At 43.8% G+C, this 20,508-nt stretch overlaps 1 protein-coding gene across 1 annotated transcript in view; it reads right to left on the bottom strand.

The window, feature by feature from the left end:
• BTC (betacellulin) overlaps positions 1-20,028 on the bottom strand; it is a 114,974-nt gene extending 94,946 nt beyond the window's left edge. The window contains exon 1 of the mRNA XM_077476536.1: positions 19,791-20,028. Within this exon, the coding sequence (XP_077332662.1) occupies positions 19,791-19,863 (73 nt within the window). The 5' untranslated portion in view covers positions 19,864-20,028. The remainder of the gene's footprint in view (positions 1-19,790) is intronic.
• Positions 20,029-20,508: the final 480 nt, after the last annotated feature.

Genomic DNA, 20,508 nt, shown 5'->3' with positions numbered 1-20,508 from the left:
ACCATTAATGTTCCTTTATAGTAGCTTTTAAAATTTACAAATGCAGCCATTTAGAAATTTGGATGAAAGGTTTAGCACTGGAAAACACTTTTTGTTAGATAGATAAAAAATGCATTTTATATACAACTATATAGATCAGACCAAAATGAGGGACAAAAGAAAGAGGGGAAAGAGGGACAGAGGGACATTGTTCCAAATCAGGGACAGTTGGGAGCTATGTCTTCTGTACTGCTAAACTAGAAGCATTTGTATAATTTTGGAATTATTAACCATTTTAGTACAGTATTTCATAAACCTAAGCAAACTAATCACGCGATGAAAGATTTATACTAACTGATCTTACTTTCCATATAAAACGTACATCAGTGGATGCAGAGAAATTGGCAGCTAACTTTATATGCAAGGCTGAACTTTCTTAAAGTTCTGTTAAAAGTGTCGCTTTTTTTTTTTTGACTAGATTGGTGCAAGGTTATACCCTCTGTCAAGTTTTTATTCTGTGTCCTCATTGGAGAGATTCACTTCCTATTTGTACTATGACCATTGTCACTAAGGAACAACGTGAGGGGTAATGCAAAATTTTTGAGTTGTCCCCAGAACAAAACATATGGAGGAATCCTCTGCTGGGACATGGCTATTTAGGAAGGAATTCCCCTCACAGATTTCCTCTAACTTCCTGTTCTGCCTCTGGGACAGGAAGTGAATGCTAATTTCCTTTAGGTACACATCAAAAAATGTACTAGCTGGGGGTTTTAACCCTTCCCTATTATCTCCAAAACTAAAAAGGAAGTTGTGGTTATATATATATATATATATATATATATATATATATATATAATGTGTGGTGATCGGTGTCGTGACATACTGTACGTAGCCTCCCCCCCCCTACAGTTAGAACACATCCCTAGGATACACTCAACCCCTTCAGCGCCCCCCTCCTGGTTAAACCCCTTCGCTGCCAGTCACATTTACACAGTAATCAATGCATTTTTATAGCACTGATCACTGTATAAATGTGAATGGTTCCAAAATAGCACCAAAAGTGTCCGATGTTTCCGCCATAATGTCGCAGTCACGATAAAAATCGCTGACTGCCGCCAAAAAAAAGAATAAAAAGGCCATAAAACTATCCCCTATTTTGTAGACGCTATAACTTTTGCATAAACCAATCAATAAACGCTCATTGCAATTTGTTTACCAAAAATATGTAGAATACGTATCAGCCTAAACTGAGGGAAAAAATGTTTTTTTATATATTTTTTGGGGATATTTATTATAGCAAAAAGTAAAATAATATAGCTTTTTTTTTTAATTGTCGCTCTTATTTTGTTCATAGCGCAAAAAAATAAAACCGCAGAGGTGATCAAATAGCACCAAAAGAAAGCTCTATTTGTGGGAAAAAAAGGATGCCAATTTTGTTTGGGAGCCACATCGCACTACCGTGCAATTGTCAGTTAAAGCGACGCAGTGCCGAATCACAAAAAGTGCTCTGGTCTTTGGCCAGCCAAATGGTCCAGGGCTGAAGTAGTTAAGGCTTAGTTCACACTTGTGCGATGTGGGAACCAGCACAATTTCTGTGCAGGTTTCCGCATCGCATGCAACTCGCAGGCAGTTCACACCCCCCTCTTCGGACCACTGCAGGTGTCATTGTAAGGGAAATGACACCCCCAGATCGGTTAGCAGATCACAGTGCGAACTGTCAAATGGTACAGGAATCGGATGGTATGGGTGTGAACACCCATGTGATCCGATTCCAGTGCGGACCAAAAAAAGGGTCCTGCACCAATTTGGTGCGAAATGGTTCAAATGCATTTTCAGCCAATCGCATTCAATGTCTGTGATAGCACCAGTGTGAACCCAGCCTTAGGCCTATTAGAACTTGAAGTGGTTATAAAGGAAAAAATATTTTTTTTACCTTAATGCATTCTCTGCATTAAGGTAAGAGAAAAAAAAAAAACCTTCAAAAGTTGCTCTCCCCAGCCCCACCTTAAAGTGATACAAAAGGTTCAAACTTAAAAAAAAAAACATGTCATGCTTACTTGCTCATGCAGTGGTTTTGTACAGAGCACTCCTGGCTCCTCCACCTTGCCAAATGCCCCCCATAGCATGGTATGAGGGCACTTGTGCCTGCTTGCTCCTGAGCCCTGTTCTCCATAAGACACACAGAGCAGGACTCGGCTCCCCCCTCCCTCCCTCTTACTGTGACTGACAGTACTGGAGCCAATGGCTCCTACTGTGGTCTCTGAGCCAATGAACAGGCAGAGAGCTGGAACCGCAGCTGGTCTTAAACTACTTTAATAACTTGGGTACTGGTACATCGTTGCCTATTTCTGGCTTTAGGGCGCACGCATGTATGCCCCCTGCCAATACCTGCTGTGATAGTACACTGTGGGAGTTTGTCAACAGGCCACAGCAAATGATTCATAGTCGGGACCTGCTGATCGGCTGGGTTCAATCACAGCCCAGCGCCCTGAGTTGACAATCAACGCAGGACTCTGTACAGAGGAAACAATCTCTCTGTTTCTTAGCACTGCAAAGCAGGGATAGGAAATAAAGAGAAAGCAGCATGCATTAGACAAATTAACACTTGTTAGGCACACGGTTAACCCGTTCATTGCCCTAGATGTTAACCCCTTCCCAGCCAGTAGACACTACAACTTTTTCACAAACCAATTAATATACACTTATTGTTTTTTTTTTTTTTTACCAAAGACATGTAACAGAATATATTTTGAATTTGGGGGGACCGTTTTTTTAAAAACAAATTGGGCATTGGGGTGTCCCTTAAAATCCGTACCAGATCTGAAGGGCCTTTAATGCCGGCAATCTTTTGTTTACATTCAGCTGTCAGCGGAGAAGCCCACTAACAGCTGATAAGTCATCAGTTGTTAAAGATGCAGCGGCCGCCCGCTCCTTAACAATTGGCTATTCACAGTTTGTTAAGTAGCCTTTCCTGTTTGAACGTGTGTTCAAAAATGCAAAACGCACCAGTAAATGCATGAACCGCTAAGATGTGAACCTAGAGTAAGGTGAGTCTAAGTTGCTTTTGAGTTGCTGGCATCTGATTTTTACTTTACCCACATTCCCTGGTGCTGTAGCCCATCTGCTTCAAAGGTTCGATGTGTTGTGCTTTCAGAGATGATATTCTGCATACCTTGGTTGTAACAAGTGGTTATTTGAGTTACTGTTGCCTTTATATCATCTCAAGCCAGTCTGTCCATTCTCCTCTGACCTCTGACATGAACAATGCATTTTCCTCCACACAACTGCCACTCGTATTTTCTCTTTTTCAGACCATTTTCTGTAAACCTCAGTAGATCAGCAGTTTTTGAAATACTCAGACCAGCCCATCTGGCACCAACAACCATGCCATGTTTAAAGTCACCTAAATCCCCTTTCTTCCCCAGTCTGATGCTCGGTTTTAACTTCATCAAGTTGTCTTCACCATGTCTAGATGCAATGAGTTACTGCCATGTGATTGGCTGACTGACTGATTTATGTATGTCTGCTTTAGAACAAAAGAAAAACTAACCTACGCAGCTTAAATAACCAGTCAGGCTTTGCAGAGAAGAATAAAAAAAAAACACAAACCTTTCAATTAAAGTGTTACTAAACCCACAACAGTAAAATCAGTCTGTATACGCAATAAAGCATGCATGTTAAACTCACTGTGGAACCTAAGGGGTTAATCCTCCGCATTGTTTAAAAAGACCGTTTGATACTTGCTTCTCTTATCCTCCCCTCCCGCCACTGTCCCCGGATAATTTCACAGAGTCTATGGAGTCAGGCTGCACATGCTCAGTTTTAAAGTGTATTGCTAGAGAGGTTTTTTCTTTTCTTGGAAGAGTGCATGTGATCAGGACAAGGCCAATCATCACTCGCTGTCCAGACAAAGATTCAGGGGTCTTGCAGTCTCATAGGGCAGTCAGTAAACTTCTCCCACAACATTTATCCAGTGCTTGGCTGGACACTGCTAGAAGTTACAAGACTGCTCTAACTGCTGATTAGAAAAAGTATTTAGCAGTTTATATTTACTAAAATAATTACATTTCCATGTTCTGTGTACTGTGGAAGACCAGATATAATGAATGCTGGGTCCTGGGTTTACTCCCGCTTTAAGGAATACATGGATCAAAATTTGGCTGGTTCCCCAGGGGCTGACTGAATTTCTATCCATGTATGGACAATATGGTTGTACACAAGTCGATCTACTAATCGGTCCTTTGCCAAACAATAAGTGCCCCCGGCTGTAGTTGGCAAAACTGATCAATGTGTTCCAACAGTGGGGAAGGCTCCCTGCCAACAAAACACAAGAGTGCAGCAGAAAGGATTCTTCTATCCACATCAAATGTTTGAATGAGGAAATCCGATTTTTGTGTCTTTCAACTTGCTGGCTGAACAAGGAGAAAAAAAGGATCATGTATGGCCAGCTATTACACCACTACCTCCTTAAAGCCCCACTCCAGGATATAAACTTACCTGAAGCCACAGTCAGGTGACAATCCTTCTCTCTTCCTTGGATTCTTCATCAGGTGTCCATATCACTGTTTGCTTACAAAGTGTTAACTGGAGCTGAGCTTTAGGCCTGGCCCACACCTATGCATTTTTTGGTGCGTTTTCAGTTTTGCAGAAACACACTACAGTCCATTTAACATGGTTTCCTATGGATGTAGTTCACATTTGTGCATTTTATGGAAAGGATCAGGGACTTTTTTCTGGTTTTTGGTTCCATAGACTTCAATGGATTAAAAATGTGTGTGAAAAACGCAAAATGCACCTGGAATATCCAAACTGCAACCTGCATAGGTGAGAACCAGGCCCTAATTAGTCAAGTCCATCTAAATCTGCTAGTACATCTAAGCCCTTGTACACACGGTCGGACATTCTGACAACAAAATCCGTCAGATTTTGTCAGACGGATTTTGTCCGAAACTGGTGTTGCATACACACGGTCGGACAAAGTTGTCAGAATATCCAATCGTTCGTAACGTGATGACGTTATTTTGTTACGACGGGACTACGTTCAGGCTAGTAGCCAATAGCTTTGCTCTCGTAATTTGATCTGAGCATGTGTGGCACTTTGTCCGATCGGAATTCTCTACAAATGATCGGACAAAGTCCGATCGGATCATGTTGTTGGAAATTGTTATAGCCCAGCTCTAAAACTTTGTCGGTCGGATATTCAGACGGAAACAGTCCGATGGAGCCCACACACGGTCGGATTATCCGACAACACGGTCCGATCTGACATTTTCCATTGGAATGTCCGACCGTGTGTACAAGGGCTAACACTACTCACTCCCTAGATGCTGCTCCTTCTCAGTTGCTGCTTAGTGGAGACAAGAAGTGTGTTACTGGGTGGATCAAAAAGTAAAATTAAAGAAGAAAAAGCCTCAAAAGAAAAACAAATGCAGCCACCACATTTACAGCAGAACTGAAGGGTTATTACCCACCTGACCAATGGTCCCTTGTCACTCTGCTGAGTGCCAGTTTTTAGCCCTCTTCATTGGCCTGTGCAGGATGACGTCACTCCTGCACAGGCTGTCATTATCCCAGTACTCAAAAACCAGCAGTTTGGAGTGCCAGAGAAGACAGCGAACAGGTAGGTAGAGGCTTTGAGTTCTAGAAGAGACATTGCACAGCTCTTCTGCAATAAAAACCAGCCTGCTCGCTCTGGTTCTATTGAATGAATCCATGAGGCTCGGGACTCATCATGCTAGCCTATAGCCTATTAATTCCTTCTTGCTTGCACAAGCTTCTTGCACCCATCCCTCAATGCTCTCAAATGAGAAAAAGAATTGGGTAGAAGAGGACTGGAATTAGACTTGGGACAGTACTAGTTCTGCCCATGTTTTGGCAGTGAAGGCCAAGTACCAATTCCTCCTTCAGTGTTGTCTGATCCCTACACAAATATGTTTCACAATTCAAGCCTACTCTTCATTTTGTTTTCCTGATTGTGAGGTGGAAACTTTATTTAGGTAAACTTACTGGAACTGCCCAAAGGTATTTTTGGATCAGGGCCTATAAAATGATATATACGGCCACAGGCAGGTCTTTTTTCAAAAACCCCTATGAGGGACATTTAAAGAAATAGCCTGAAGTATGTGTTAACCAATTCAAACCCGTCAAACACACTGTTACTGCAGCCAAATAGGTAATTGCTTGCACATGGAAAACCCAGACTGCTCCTTTTATAGAAGTCAAGCATTGGGTCTAGCGAGTCTTTAAAAAGCCCCACATTTTTCTTCTGCTTCTGAGGTTCCGAGGTTCCATGTTGGGGACAGTGCCCCAGTTCAGTGACATCTCCAAAGTCATCATCTCCCCCCCCCCCCCCGTCTTTTTCCCTTCTTCTCCTTTCTCCTATTTTTTTTATATTCTAGGCGTGATGGAGGTACGGAGATCCTCTCAGTATTATAATACACTGAATAGACAGACCATAAAGGGAAATCCAATAGAAATTATTGATGATACCTTTCTAGCTATACAGAGTGGCAGGAATGTATGTGAATCACAAGATGACATATGCTCTAGCACAAGGGTAAGCAACCTTTTGAGCACAGTGTGTCGAAAAAATGTTTTCAAAGAAATTGAGCGTGCCGATTTTATAACAAAAACTTCAACTTCACTTGTCAACTTCACACTATCAATCATGAAAAGGATTTTTTATAAAGTAAATGCTGTAAACTACTTTAATAGTGACAAACTAACATTCTGCACTCTTGCACTTCAGATCAGCCCCAATTCCTGCAACTCCACACCTTAGATCACTGTCCCTCCTGCAAATCTGTTTCACCACTGTACCCCCCTGCTCATCTGCCCCACCACTGTACCCCCCTGCTCATCTGCCCCACCACTGTACCCCCCTGCTCATCTGCCCCACCACTGCACCCCGCTGCTCATCTGCCCCACCACTATACCCCCGTGCTCATCTGTACAACCACTGTACCCCCTGCTCATCTGCCCCACCACTGCACCCCCCTGCTCATCTGTACAACCACTGTACCCCCTGCTCATCTGCCCCACCACAGTACCCCCCTGCTCATCTGCCCCACCACTGTACCCCCCTGCTCATCTGCCCCACCAATGTACCCTTTTCTTATCTGGATTTGGTCTTATCTGGATATACTGTGTTCACCTCATGACAGGAGATTAACAAGTACACTACCCTAAAGTCTTCTGAAGTCTTAAGGGCCCCATCTGTGTTCAGGACATTGGTCACTTACTAGTGGATCCACACTGGGGGTCAATTCAGTGCACTGAGTCAGGTATTGTGGTTAAGCAGGCCTGCTGGGACTGTGGTGCTGGGGTGAGGAAGGGAGAGGGCCGACAGACAAAAACAAGGTCATTCCTCTACCCTCCTCCTGCCTGGACTCATATAGCCCAATTTATTTGAGGTTGCCAGGTGCTCTATTGAAGTTAACATTATATTTTTGACTTGTTATTCTCATGTTTATCTCTGCTCCATTTCACTTAGCCCCTGTACACACAGTCGGAGATTTCCACAACCAAATCCGTCGGATTTTGCCTGTCGGATTTTGTCCGTCGGATCTTGTCCGAAACTGTTGCATACACACGGTCGGACAAAGTTGGCGAAAAATCCGATCTTTCAGAACATGATGACATAATTTCGTTACGATGGGACTACATTCAGGCTAGTAGCCAATAACTTTGATGTAGGAATTTGATCTGAGCATGCGTGGCACTTGGTCCGATCAAAATTCTCTACACATGATCGGAGTATGTCCGATCGAACCAGTTGGTCGGGAAATATTTCCAACATGTTGGAAAATTGGGTCCGACGGATATTCCGACGGAATCAGTCCGATGCATACCACACACAGTCGGATTATCCGACGACACGGTCCGATAGGACACATAAGGGGGGACACACAAAGGAGTCCCCTGAAAGCAGACAGACTTGATCTTGTTCATTTTTCCTGTAACTTTTGTCCTTCTATTTCACCATTTTTGTTTACTGCCTTATATTACTGTGACTTTTTGTTTTTTTTCTTTTAAGCAAGCTCACAGTAAAAGTTACTTTCTGATTTCACCATAACCTGTGTCCTTTACTGTGGTATTTACACTACACTACTGCCAGGTGTGCCAGTGGGGTTGAGTCTGTCCTTGTGGTTGAAGAAGCAGAGAATATTTAAGCGGCTCCTGCAGGTGGTAGCGCTACACATATGTGAATTTGAATTGTATATTTGTCTGAAATACTTCAAGTTCACATCAGAGTTATTGATGATAAAGACCAAGAACAACCAAATTAGGCCTTTTACACACGGGATTAAAAAACTTCACTTTTTTGCTGATCTGGATATAGATGCATTGTTGTCTATGGAACTACATATACATGCAGCTGCATAAAGATCTGTAACAAAGAGAGTACAGTGTCGTAAAATGAAAATAAAAAATTTTACACTTAAAGCGGGATTCCACCCTAAAGTGGAACCTCCGCTAATCGGATCCCTCCCCCCCTCCGGTGTCACAATTGACACCTTTCAGGGGGGAGGGGGGTGGAGATACCTGTCAAAGACAGGTATTTTCACCCACTTCCGGGCATAGACTCCCGTGGGAGTCTACGCCATTTCCTGCCCTGCCGCGCTGTCTGCTGGGACACACACGGGTCCCAGTGACAGCGCAGAGATTTCCTATTGCGCAGCGCGGCTCGCGCATGCGCAGTAGGGAACCGGGAAGTGAAGCCGATTCGCTTCACTTCCTGATTCCCTCACCTAGAATGGCGGCGGTAGCAGCCGAGAGCCGAGCGATCGATCGGCCTCGGCTGCCGGCATCACTGGAACCCGGGACAGGTGAGTGTCCATTTATTAAAAGTCAGCAGCTGTAGTATTTATAGCTGCTGGCTTTTAATATTTTTTTTTTGGGTGGAATCGCTCTTTAAGTATAGTATATTAAACATGTTTATGCACATATACAAATGCTTACGCACCTTCAGAGTATATGCGTATATTGCAATACTGGCAACGAAAAATTATTGTTTGCTTGTATATGCTTATCCCTTATGCTATTGTATGCATTGTGACAGTATGAAATGCTGTCACTGTGAAATTGGTCTTCTAAAGGACACAGGGTGTGCACATTGGCTCAATGCAGGACTACAAAGCATAGATGTTGATTGGAAAAATGTGGCTTTGCAGTGTTCTCCAGGTTTTGGTATACTTGGATGCGGCTCTGTAGTTTGGAAATTCCATTGTGTCTTGGGTGGGATGGAAGCTCAAACCCAGTGTCCAGGTTTTGTGAAGGACTAGTAGGGTGTGTGCTCAGGTGCACACAGCCCTTATAGAGAACGTTTAGGAGGTCCAGTTGGAGAATGCTCCACCCAAGAGAGATGGGAGGTCTCCAGGAGTCAGAGGCTGCATGGGACAACCAGAGCATGTATGTCTGCAAGAGATAGGTAATGGCCTGATGATTAAGGCCAGATCAGAGCTGTGAGGGCTAGAGTGAAGTCGTCTGCACTGAATAACCTATGGTCTATGTGACCAGCATAAGGACCAGAGGTACTGTGACTAAACCTGAGTGAGAGCTTAAAGCAGAGTTCCACTCAAAAGTGGAACTTCCACTTATCCGTCACCCCCCCCCCCCCCCCCCACTCCGGTGCCACATTTGGCACCCTTTAGGGGGAGGGGGGAACAGGTACCTGTTTTTCCCAATGCCCGTCTCAGAAGTTCAGCCTCCTCCTCCTTCCTCTGCCACCGGACCAATTAGAAAGTGCAGCTCGCTTCATGCTTGCGCAGTAGGGAAGAATTTGTAGCTGCTGAATTTTTTGTGTGGGGGACTGGACCTCCTCTTTAAACCCCTTCCCGCCGAGCGTATGCAGATGTGCGTACTCGGCTTCCGGGGGTTATACCGGGATAATGCCCGCACCTGCAGGCATCATCCCGGTACTGTTTTGCACAGCGGGCGATTGGCTTTCCAGCCATAACAACCGATGCGGCTAAAAGCCACTCGGCTGTTATGCCGGAGGAGCGGGAGGGAACGACCCCCCTCCCGCCGCTCTTACCGGTGTTCCTGCTCAATCTGGAGCACCAATGCACAATCCGATGCCTCCGGCTGCTGGGCAGGGACTGGAATGAAGCCGTAAACGGCTTCATTCCAGTCTTCTAATAGTAAACACGGAAGTGACGTCATGACGTCACTTCCCATTTACTTGGCTGCCAATGGCGCCAGATTTAAAAATATATACAGTATTCAGAGTCGCTGAAAACGGCGATCTGAATACTTTGAAGTGTAAAGAGTAACATTTTTAGGTACCGTAGTTTGTCGTCATTCCACGAGTGCGTGCAATTATAAAGCGTGACATGTTTGGTGTCTATTTACTCGGCGTAACATTATCTTTCACATTATGCAAAAAAATTGGGCTAATTTTACTGTTTCATTTTTTTTTTTATTCATGAAAGTGTCCCTTTTCCCAAAAAGTTGCGTTTAAAACACCGCTGCACAAATACTGTGTGACATAAAATATTGCAACAATCGCCGTTTTATTCTCTAGAGTCTCTGCTAAAAAAATATATATGTTTGGGGGTTCCAAGTAATTTTCTAGCAAAAAATATGTATTTTAACTTGTAAACACCAAATGTCAAAAATAGGCTTAGTCATGAAAGGGTTAAAAAAGAAGTATGTTTTATTTTTTTTTGTAGATTCATAGGTGGATGCAGCATCAGACCAAAGCTGCATCTGTCCCCTGCCGCCTCTTCACTGAGAACCGAGCCCCCAAACATCGCCGATGCCTTAGTTCCTCACCTCCCCGAGCGGAGAGCTGCTGCCTGTCAATCAACAGCTCTCCTGCTCTGCTCTGCCATGCTCACTGGAGTGCAGAGCTGTGGAGGGACAGGGAGCATCTGTCTCAGCAGCTCATTGAGAGAGGCTGAGACTGCCATCAGTCCAGGAACCCGGTGGATCCAGACTTCTTAAGTCGGGATGATGTGGTGCCTGGACTGATTCCAGTGACGTCAGCGGAGAGCAGGCTTCAGACCGCTCTTCGCTGAAAACGGGTCACAGGAGTGCAAAACAAATTACACTCCTGTGACCCAAAGGAGAAGCCCAGCCTTAAAAGCTCAGGCTGGACTTCTCCTTTAAGAGCCAGGTATGCAAGCATTTATTTGTATTTAGTGGAGAAGAACCCCAGTGTGGGAAATCCTTTATATGTTTTGGACTTTCTGTTTTCCTTTTTATTAAAAATGGGCTGCCATGCCCAAAAACTGAAGTGCTGACTGACGTGAATCACTTGAAAATGCATCTACCACCACGGTTGGTGCTCAAAATTTTTGGGGGGGCGCAAACTGAAAAATTCTGAAAAAAACCCCACCAATTGCAGCCTCACTGTGCCATCAATCGCAGCCACTGTGCCATCAATCGCAGCCACTGTGCTATCAAACGCAGCCACTGTGCCCATCAATTGCCACCACTGTGCCATCAAACGCAGCCACTGTACCATCAAACACAGCCACTGTGCAATCAATTGCTGCCACTGTGCCATCAAACGCAGCCAGTGTGCCACCAAATGCAGCCACTGTGCCCATCAAACACAGCCACTGTGCCATATCAAACTCTCCCACTGTGACCCATCAAACTCTCCCACTGTGCCCCATCAAATGCAGGCTCACTGTGCCCCATCAAATGCAGCCTCACTGTGCCCCCTCAAATGCAGCCTCACTGTGCCCCATCAAATGCAGGCTCACTGTGCCCCATCAAATGCAGCCTCACTGTGCCCCCTCAAATGCAGCCTCACTGTGCCCCATCAAATGCAGCCTCACTGTGCCCCATCAAATGCAGCCTCACTGTGCCCCATCAAATGCAGCCTCACTGTGCCCCCTCAAATGCAGCCTCACTGTGCCCCCTCAAATGCAGCCCCACTGTGCCCCATCAAATGCAGCCCCACTGTGCCGCATCAAACGCAGCCTCTGTGCCATATCAAATGCTGCCAGTGTGCCCCCTGTCTACCGTCTATACTTTCCCTGTCTCTGTGGCGGTGGAAGAGCTCCTCAATGTCTTCTCCCATCCTCTGCTATGATTGGACGCCTGATAGGCATCCAATCACAGCACCTGTTGTTTCAGCCAATCAGGTGACGGGTAACAGATCCGGGCACCTGATTGGCGGAGTGGCGGTTTAGTATTACGAAAGCAAATATTAATTTGCTTTTCTAACACAGCTGAGTGACCTTTTTTGATGCCTATTAGAGCCCATGGCTCTAATCAGGTGCTTCACAAAAAAACACTGCGGCTGCAATTCAGGCGCCCGGTGCAATAAAAGGGGCTGGGCAACTGAGTAGGGGATGGCAGCGGCGGTCATAGATAGATTCATGCATTGCATGAATTGCATGAATTTATCTATTGGTGCTAGAGGGGGTGGAAGGACGCACTGCCACTGTCTACCACTAGAGCTAAGGGTCCCCCATGTTACAGTGTGTTCACACAAGGTCTTTACAGAACATTTCGGTATCTTTTTGTCAACAAGATCCTGAGTATTAGCATCAGTACATTCTTACATCCGTGTGCAATTGGCCTACAGCTATATTGACCTAGAACAACTGAGCAGAAAACCAACCCTGCCTATGATTTAAAATGCATTGTTAGTAAGACGAAAACAACTCTTTTTAGGTATTGTATGCATTGTGAGAGCTGTATACTTCTGTTTACATACATTATGTAAAAGAGAAGCAGTCTTATCCTGCTGTACGTCACAACATACGCATTCTTCGCATAGCAGTTCATTCAGTTTTCTTTTTTAAAGCCAAGCTTTGCTATGCTTCCCACACCTCCCAAGTTTATTTAGTAAACCTTTGCAAAGAACATTAATGATGTTTAAAGCCCAGTTACCTGTAACGACCAAGAGCATTTCACTTCACTTTACTGTAACAGGCTAGTAAAGAAACATTTTGATTGGTTCCTCCGGATTACCTGCACTGCAGATAGCAGAACCTTCAATATGACCTACTCCATAAGGTACAAAAATTTCGCTCCTGAGTTTAACTTAAAGAGGAAGTAAACCCTGATGAGTTTACTTCCTCTTTCATTCCCCGCAAAGGTAAAGCATAATGGACTACTATGCATCGCCTAGTAGTCCATTATGTGTCACTTACCTGACACAGGAGCCAGGTCCCCTGTAGTCCGGTGCATCCATCTTCTCGGTGGGTCTCGCTGCTCCGCCGCTGTCATTTGGCGAAGCCGCGATGACGTCACTCCCGCGCATGCGCATGGGAGCCGCCACGCGCGGCATCTTCGTCGTTGGCGGTGCCGCGCTCAGTGCGCCTGCGCGCCGCTGTCTATGGCGCATGCGCCGTAGACAGCGGTGTCTGTCTTTTGGCAAATATCTCCTAAACCGTGTAGGTTTAGGAGATATTTCTTGGACCTACAGGTAAACCTTAATCTAGGGTTTACAACCACTTTAAAAGTGTTCAATGATCACACCATACATTTTTATTTTATTTTTTATTCAGCATTGTAATACTATTACAAACAATATTTAGATTTGGCAATAGCTCACAATCTAAAGGAAAAATCTTCTTTCTTGTAGTGAGTTTTGCCTGTCTGCTGGCCATCTCTTTCTGCAACTCCCTGGATTCCCTGCATGTTTTGCAGTTTCTCCTGCTGTTTACTTTACATTTCTAAGGACTACATATCCCATGGTACCTTGCTGCCTGCAAGCGTCGATTCCTGTACTGACTACGCCTCCTGAAAATCCTCCTCTCTGCACCTCTGTAGCTCAGTGAACAGGCTCTGTGAATTGTTTGACACAGCAGTGCCTACTCACAGGGCATAGTGATTATGGGTCACAGACTTCAAGGAAGTAAATGTGTGGGGATCTTCACAACGTTTACAAACTTCAAGATCATTCAGATTAATAGGGTAGGCTAGGAGTAATTGAATTGCAATGTTGAAATGAATATATGATTTCAAATTTTGACCATCGATACACTTTAGACCCCATTCACACTTGTGCGACCTAGGTGAGACTTTGACCCGACTTGATACAATGCCTATGTAATCTTGAGGTCCATGGACCTCAAGTTGCATCTAAGCGGGACCAAAGTAGGGGAGGAACTACTTTGAAGTTACACAGATATGAATGGTACTCATTTGAAATCATGGGGTATGACTTGTCATGCGACTTTGCAGTCCCAAATCGCCGGGCAGGCCGCACGCGTTTGAATGGCACCTTGACGAACTCTTGCAGAGGCCATTTAAAGTGTATCAAAGGCCAAGAATATTTTGTTTTGGATAAATAAGGGAAGGGTTGTCAACCCTGTCAGGTACTTTTTGCTGTCTGTGTCCCCACTCTTTATTTTTCATAGTGACTATTGTTATCATAACAAAAAGTAAGGCAAAAAATTCAAAATGTGAATTGCCATTGGAAAAGAAATGCTTCTTGCTGAAGTAACAAATGTCTAAAACTAACCAAACATTGTGGGCTAAATGAGAGAGAAACAACTGATACCCCTATCCAAACTATACGGCATGAATGGAGTGTCTCCACTGCCAACTATTGTATTGTTATGACTGCCTGAATATAATAACACCAAGTCACCAGGACCAACGGAGAAGGCGAATCTCCCTACTAGGGGCACAGACAGCAAAAAACTGACAGGTGTATACTTTTGGTAATATACACGCACATGAACTTTAATGGCATCAAAGTCTTATGCCCCGTACACACGGTCGGATTTCCCGAAGGAAAATGTTCGATGGGAGCTTTTTGTTGGAAATTCCAACCGTGTGTAGGCTCCATCGGACATTTTCCATCGGAATTTCCAACACACAAAATTTGAGATCTGGATCTCAAATTTTCCGATAACAAGAACCCGAGAACATCACGGATCACGGTAAACGGCCACTGATAGTGTCCGTTTACCACGTTATCGCACCGTCAAATGACACATGTAAACAAACCGGCGTGTTATTTCGTTTTCTCTTTCCCCTCTCCGTCCAGTGTGAGCAGAGAGGGGAGAGAACGATGCCCACAGCGCTGCTCTGTGACACAGAGCCACATCCATCCATCCATGCTCAGCCATCCCTCCATGCTCAGCCATATACTGTAATACCCTGCAATAATCTGTCGTACCCTGCAATAATCTGTCGTACCCTGCAATACTCTGCCATACCCTGCCATACCCTGCCATACTCTGCCATACTCTGCCATACTCTGCAATACTCTGCAATACTCTGCCATTCCCTGCAATACCCTGCAATACCCTGCAATACTCTGCAATACTCTGCAATACTCTGCAATACTCTGCAATACTCTGCCATACCCTGCCATACCCTGCAATTCTCTGTCATACCCTGCCATACTCTGCAATACCCAGCCATACCCAGCCATGCTCTGCAATACCCAGCCATACTCTGCAATACCCAGCCATACTCTGCAATACCCAGCCATACTCTGCAATACCCAGCCATATTCTGCAATACTCTGTGATACCCAGCCATACTCTGCCATACCCAGCCATACCCAGTCATACTTGGCAATACCCAGCCATACCCGGCCATGCTCAGCCATACTCGGCCATGCTCAGTCATACTCGGCTGTACTCGGCCTCTGTATGTGGCCAGGCTGTGAAAGTCTCACACATGTGGTATCACCGTACTCAGGAGGAGTAGGAGAATATATTTTGGGGTGTAATTTTTGGTACGTACATGCTATGTGTTAGAAATATTGTATAAATGGACAACTTTGTGTTAAAAAAAAATGCGTTTAAACCACTTCCCGCCTGCCGGCCGTCATATGATGTCCTTGACTTTGTGCGGGGATATCTGAATGATACCTGCAGCTACAGGCATCATTCAGATATCAGCTTTTTCAGCCGGTGATTCCCTACTCCATAAGAATGATCATAGTGGCTGTTCCACTGCTTGATCGTTCTTACGGGAGGCAAGAGTGGACGCCCACCGCCCTCCAGTGCTTCTACCGACTCACTGCTATGATCGAAGCCAGGATCGTTTTTTTTGTTTTTATTTCAGGCTTTCCAGCCTAGAGGTGAGATGCGGGGTCTTATTGACCCCAGATCTCACTGTAAAGAGGACTGATCATGCCATATTCCTATTACAAGGGTTGTTTAAATTCCTTGTAATAGGAATAAAAGTGATCAAAAAATGTATTTTTGGGAAAAAAAATTCAAACTAAAATAAATAAAGTAAAAGGAACAATACAATTATTTTTATTTATTTTTTAAATAGCCCCTGTCCACGTGTGCTCGCATGCAGAAGCAAACGTATATGTAAGTCCCGCCCACATATGAAAATTGTGTTCAAACCACACATGTGAGTTATCTCTGCGAACGTTAGAATGAGAGCAATCATTTTGGCCCTAGACCTCCTCTGTAACTCAAAACAGTAAAAAAAATTGAAAGTGTCGCCTATGGGGATTTTTAAGTAGCAAAGTTTGGCGCCATTCCACGAGCGTGTGAAATTTTCAAGGGTAACATGTTGGGTATCTATTTACTCGGCGTAACTTCATCTTTCACATTATGCAAAAACTTTGGGCTAACTTTACTGTTTTTTTTTTTTTTTAAGCACAAAACTGTTTTTTTTCCAAACAAAACGCGTCGAAAAATTGCTGCTCAAATACCGTGCAGGATAAAATGTTGCAATGACCGCCATTGTATTCTCTAGGGTCTTCGTTAAAAAAATATGTATAATGTTTTGGAGTTCTATGTAATTTTCTAGCAAATAAATGATGATTTTTACATGTAGGAGAGAGATGTCAGAATTGTCCTGGGTGCTCCAGAACGCCTGAAGATGCTCCCTGCATGTTGGGCCTCTGTATGTGGCCACACTGTGTAAAAGTCTCACACATGTGGTATCGTCATACTCGGGAGTAATAGCAGAATGTATTTTGGGGTGTAATTTGTGATATGCATATGCTGTGTGTGAGAAATAACCTGCTAATATGACAATTTTGTGAAAAAAAAAAATCTTGATTTTGCAAAAAATGACAACTGCAAAAAACTCATCATGCATCTTTCTAAATACCTTGGAATGTCTTCTTTCAAAAAAGGGGTCATTTGGAGGGTATTTGTACTTTTCTGGCATGTTAGGGTCTCAAGAAATGAGATAGGCCGTCAGTACTTTTTCTTTTTCAGAGATTGGCACCATAGCTTGTGGACTCTATAACTTTCACACAGACCAAATAACATACACCAATTTGTACTATTTTTACCAAAGATATGTAGTGGTATAAATTTTGGCCAAAATGTATGAAGAAAAATTACTATTTTGCTAAATTTTATAACAGAAACAAAGAAAATTTCATTTTTTGCAAAAAATAAAAACCCAGTGGTGATTAAATACCACCAAAAGAAAGCTCTATTTGTGTAAAAAAAAAAAGGACAGAAATTTCATATAGGTACAGTGTTGTATGACTGAGTAATAATCATTCAAAAAGTGAAAACACTGAAAGCTGAAAATTGGTCTGGTTAGGAAGGGGGTTTAAGTGCCCAGTAGTCAAGTGGTTAAGGTATCAGCATACCAAGACATTTTGGACAATTTCATGCTCCCAACTTTGTGGGAACAGTTTGGGGGTGGCCCCTTCCTGTTCCAACATGACTGCGCACCAGTGCACAAAGCAAGGTCCATAAAGAAATGGATGAGCGAGTTTGGGGTGGAGGAACTTGACTGGCATGCAGCAGAGTGCTGACCTCAACCTGATAGAACACCTTTGGAATGAATTAGAGCAGAGGCTACGACTCAGGCCTTCTCATCCAACATCAGTACTTGACCTCACAATTGCGCTTCTGGAAGAATGGTCAAACATTCTCATAGACACACTCCTAAACCTTGTGGACAGCCTTCCCAGATGAATTGAAGCTGTAATACTGTAGCTGCAAAGGTTGGGCCAACTTAACCACATGCCGACCAGGCGGCGCAGTTGTACTGCGGCAGAATGACTCGGCTGGGCGAATCGACGTTATGTAATGTCGCTTCGCCCTGTGGCCACTAGGGGGCTCGTGCGCCCCCCTGCTCGCCCCCCCCCCCCCCCCCAGCTGATGCGAGTGCCCGGCAGTCTCGATCGCCGTCAGGCTCCCGTGATCGCCGCTGAATCACGGAGAACCCGGAAATGTGTGTGTAAACATAATTTCCGTTTTTTTGAGGGTTTCGATTCCTCTGCACAGTCATATCCCCCCTCCAGTTAGAACACAAACTAGGACACACTTAATCCCTTCACTGCCAGCGACATTTTTATAGCAATCAATGTATTTTTAATCGTATTGCTTGCTGTATTAATGTCAGTGGTCCCAAAAATGTATCAAAATTGTCCGACGTGTCCGCCATAATGTCGCAGTCACAATAAAAATCGCTGATTGCCGCCATTACTAGTAAAAAAAAATAATAATAAAAATGCTATAAATCTATCCCCCATTTTGTAGACGCTATAACTTTTGCGCAAACCAATCAATATACGCTTATTGCGATTTTTATTTTTACCAGAAATATGTAGAAGAATACATATCGGCCTAAACTGAGGAAAAAAACGTTTTTTTGTTGATAGCGCAAAAAAACAAAATGCAGAGGTGATAAATAAACACCAAAAGAAAGCTTGTCCGTGCAATTGTCAGTTAAAGCGACGCAGTGCCGAATTGCAAAAAGTGCTCTGGTCAGGAAGGGGGGTAGAATCTTCCGGGGCTGAAGCAGTTAATATTGAACCCTACGGACTAAGCCCTTGTACACACGGTCGGAGATTCCGACAATCAAATCCGTCGGATTTTGTCCGACGGATCTTGTCCGAAACTGTTGCATACACACGGTCGGACAAAGTTGTCGGAAAATACGATCTTTCAGAACGTGATGACGTAATTTCGTTACGATGGGACTACGTTCAGGCTAGTAGCCAATAGCTTTGATGTAGGAATTTGATCTGAGCATGCGTGGCACTTTGTCCGATCAGAATTATCTACACATGATCGGAGTATGTCCAACCATGTGTACAAGGGCTTAGACTGGGATGCCATTAAAGTTTATGTGTGTGTAAAGGCAGGCGTCCCGATACTTTTGCTAATATAGTGTATATATTTACTGAAGAGTGAGCTACTCTTGTAGTCTGAATCCAAGGAGCAGATTACTACATCGTGCAGGCTCTATACTTGCTGCAAACATATATAACGAATCAAAGGATGTGTAGTCCATAAATCTTTAAAATCGCAGTTTTACTTGTAAATCTAAGCCTAGGTATACAAAACATATTTTCCTGGTAAGCAACAGTTTTTAATGAACCTAGTTCTTTTAATTAAACTAAATGAAATGCATATACAGTGTGTATGTGTATATGTATATGTATATATATATATATATATATATATATATATATATATATATATATATATATATATACAAAAAATCTAATAAAATATATATGTATAGAACATATCTAATTTAAAAAAATAAAAAAAAATAAATAAAAAAAAAAATATATATATATATACACACACACATATACAAAGTATATTATCAACAACAAACAGGTGGACCGCACTGCTTTATCTCACCACTCTGGTGCCATCAATCAGGATTTAGTCCAGGATGCCAAATATATAGCAAACAATAATAACAATGTTTCAGCACAATGTTGGCATTGTTTGATTATACATATATATATATACAGTATACTCCATGCAGACATTATCATATGACATAATAGCCTCTTCTGTCACCCTCCTGAAACACAAGCTGAGAAGGTCACCTGATCTGTGCTAATATTACATTTACTGCTATCACTTTAGGTGGTTTTCCAGAACCCAGCTGTAGTTAGTAAAGCGGAGATGAGTGCAGAACATGCTCCTTACCACACACAAGGGCCAGCAGCAGCAGGTGCTCGGTGACATTCAGGGCGTCCATCAATGTGTGCCCAACCAGCATACATGGGGTATGAAGGGCAGGCAGGCACAGAGCTCCTGCCACACCAGGACTGTACACTTCAGAAGGTCTGTTGCCTTGTTCATGCAGATCTAGAAGGAGACACACTGCCTGTGTATGGGACCAGGGAGGTGACTAGCTCAGCACACAGCTAGTTCAGTCCCAGGGACATGCTCCTCCTCTGTCACTGAAAGCCCTTCCCAAGCTATTCCCAAAACAATCACACCATGCTGTGCCCTATACCACTCATGCTGTGCCCTGTAACACTCAGACTGTGCCCTATACCACTAATGCTGTGCCCTATACCACTAATGCTGTGCCCTATACCACTCATGCTGTGCACTATACCACTCAGGCTGTGCCCTACACCACTCATGCTGTGCACTATACCATTCATGCTGTGCACTGTAACACTCATGTTGTGCCCTATACCACTCATGCTGTGCTCCATACAAATTCTGTGCCCTCTACCACTCATGCTGTGCTCCATACCACTCATGCTGTGCCCTCTACCACTCATGCTGTGCCCTCTACCACTCATGCTGTGCACTATACTACTCATGCTGTGCACTATACCATTCATGCTGTGCACTGTACCACTCATGCTGTGCCCTATACCACTCATGCTGTGCCCTATACCACTCATGC

This window comes from Lithobates pipiens, unplaced genomic scaffold (genome assembly GCF_037356315.1).
Source record: "Lithobates pipiens isolate NorthernLeopardFrog02 unplaced genomic scaffold, aLitPip1_a1.2 Scaffold_13, whole genome shotgun sequence".
NCBI lineage: Eukaryota > Metazoa > Chordata > Amphibia > Anura > Ranidae > Lithobates > Lithobates pipiens.
Note: the sequence above shows the minus strand (reverse complement) of the source record. Positions and strands in the feature narration are given on the sequence as shown.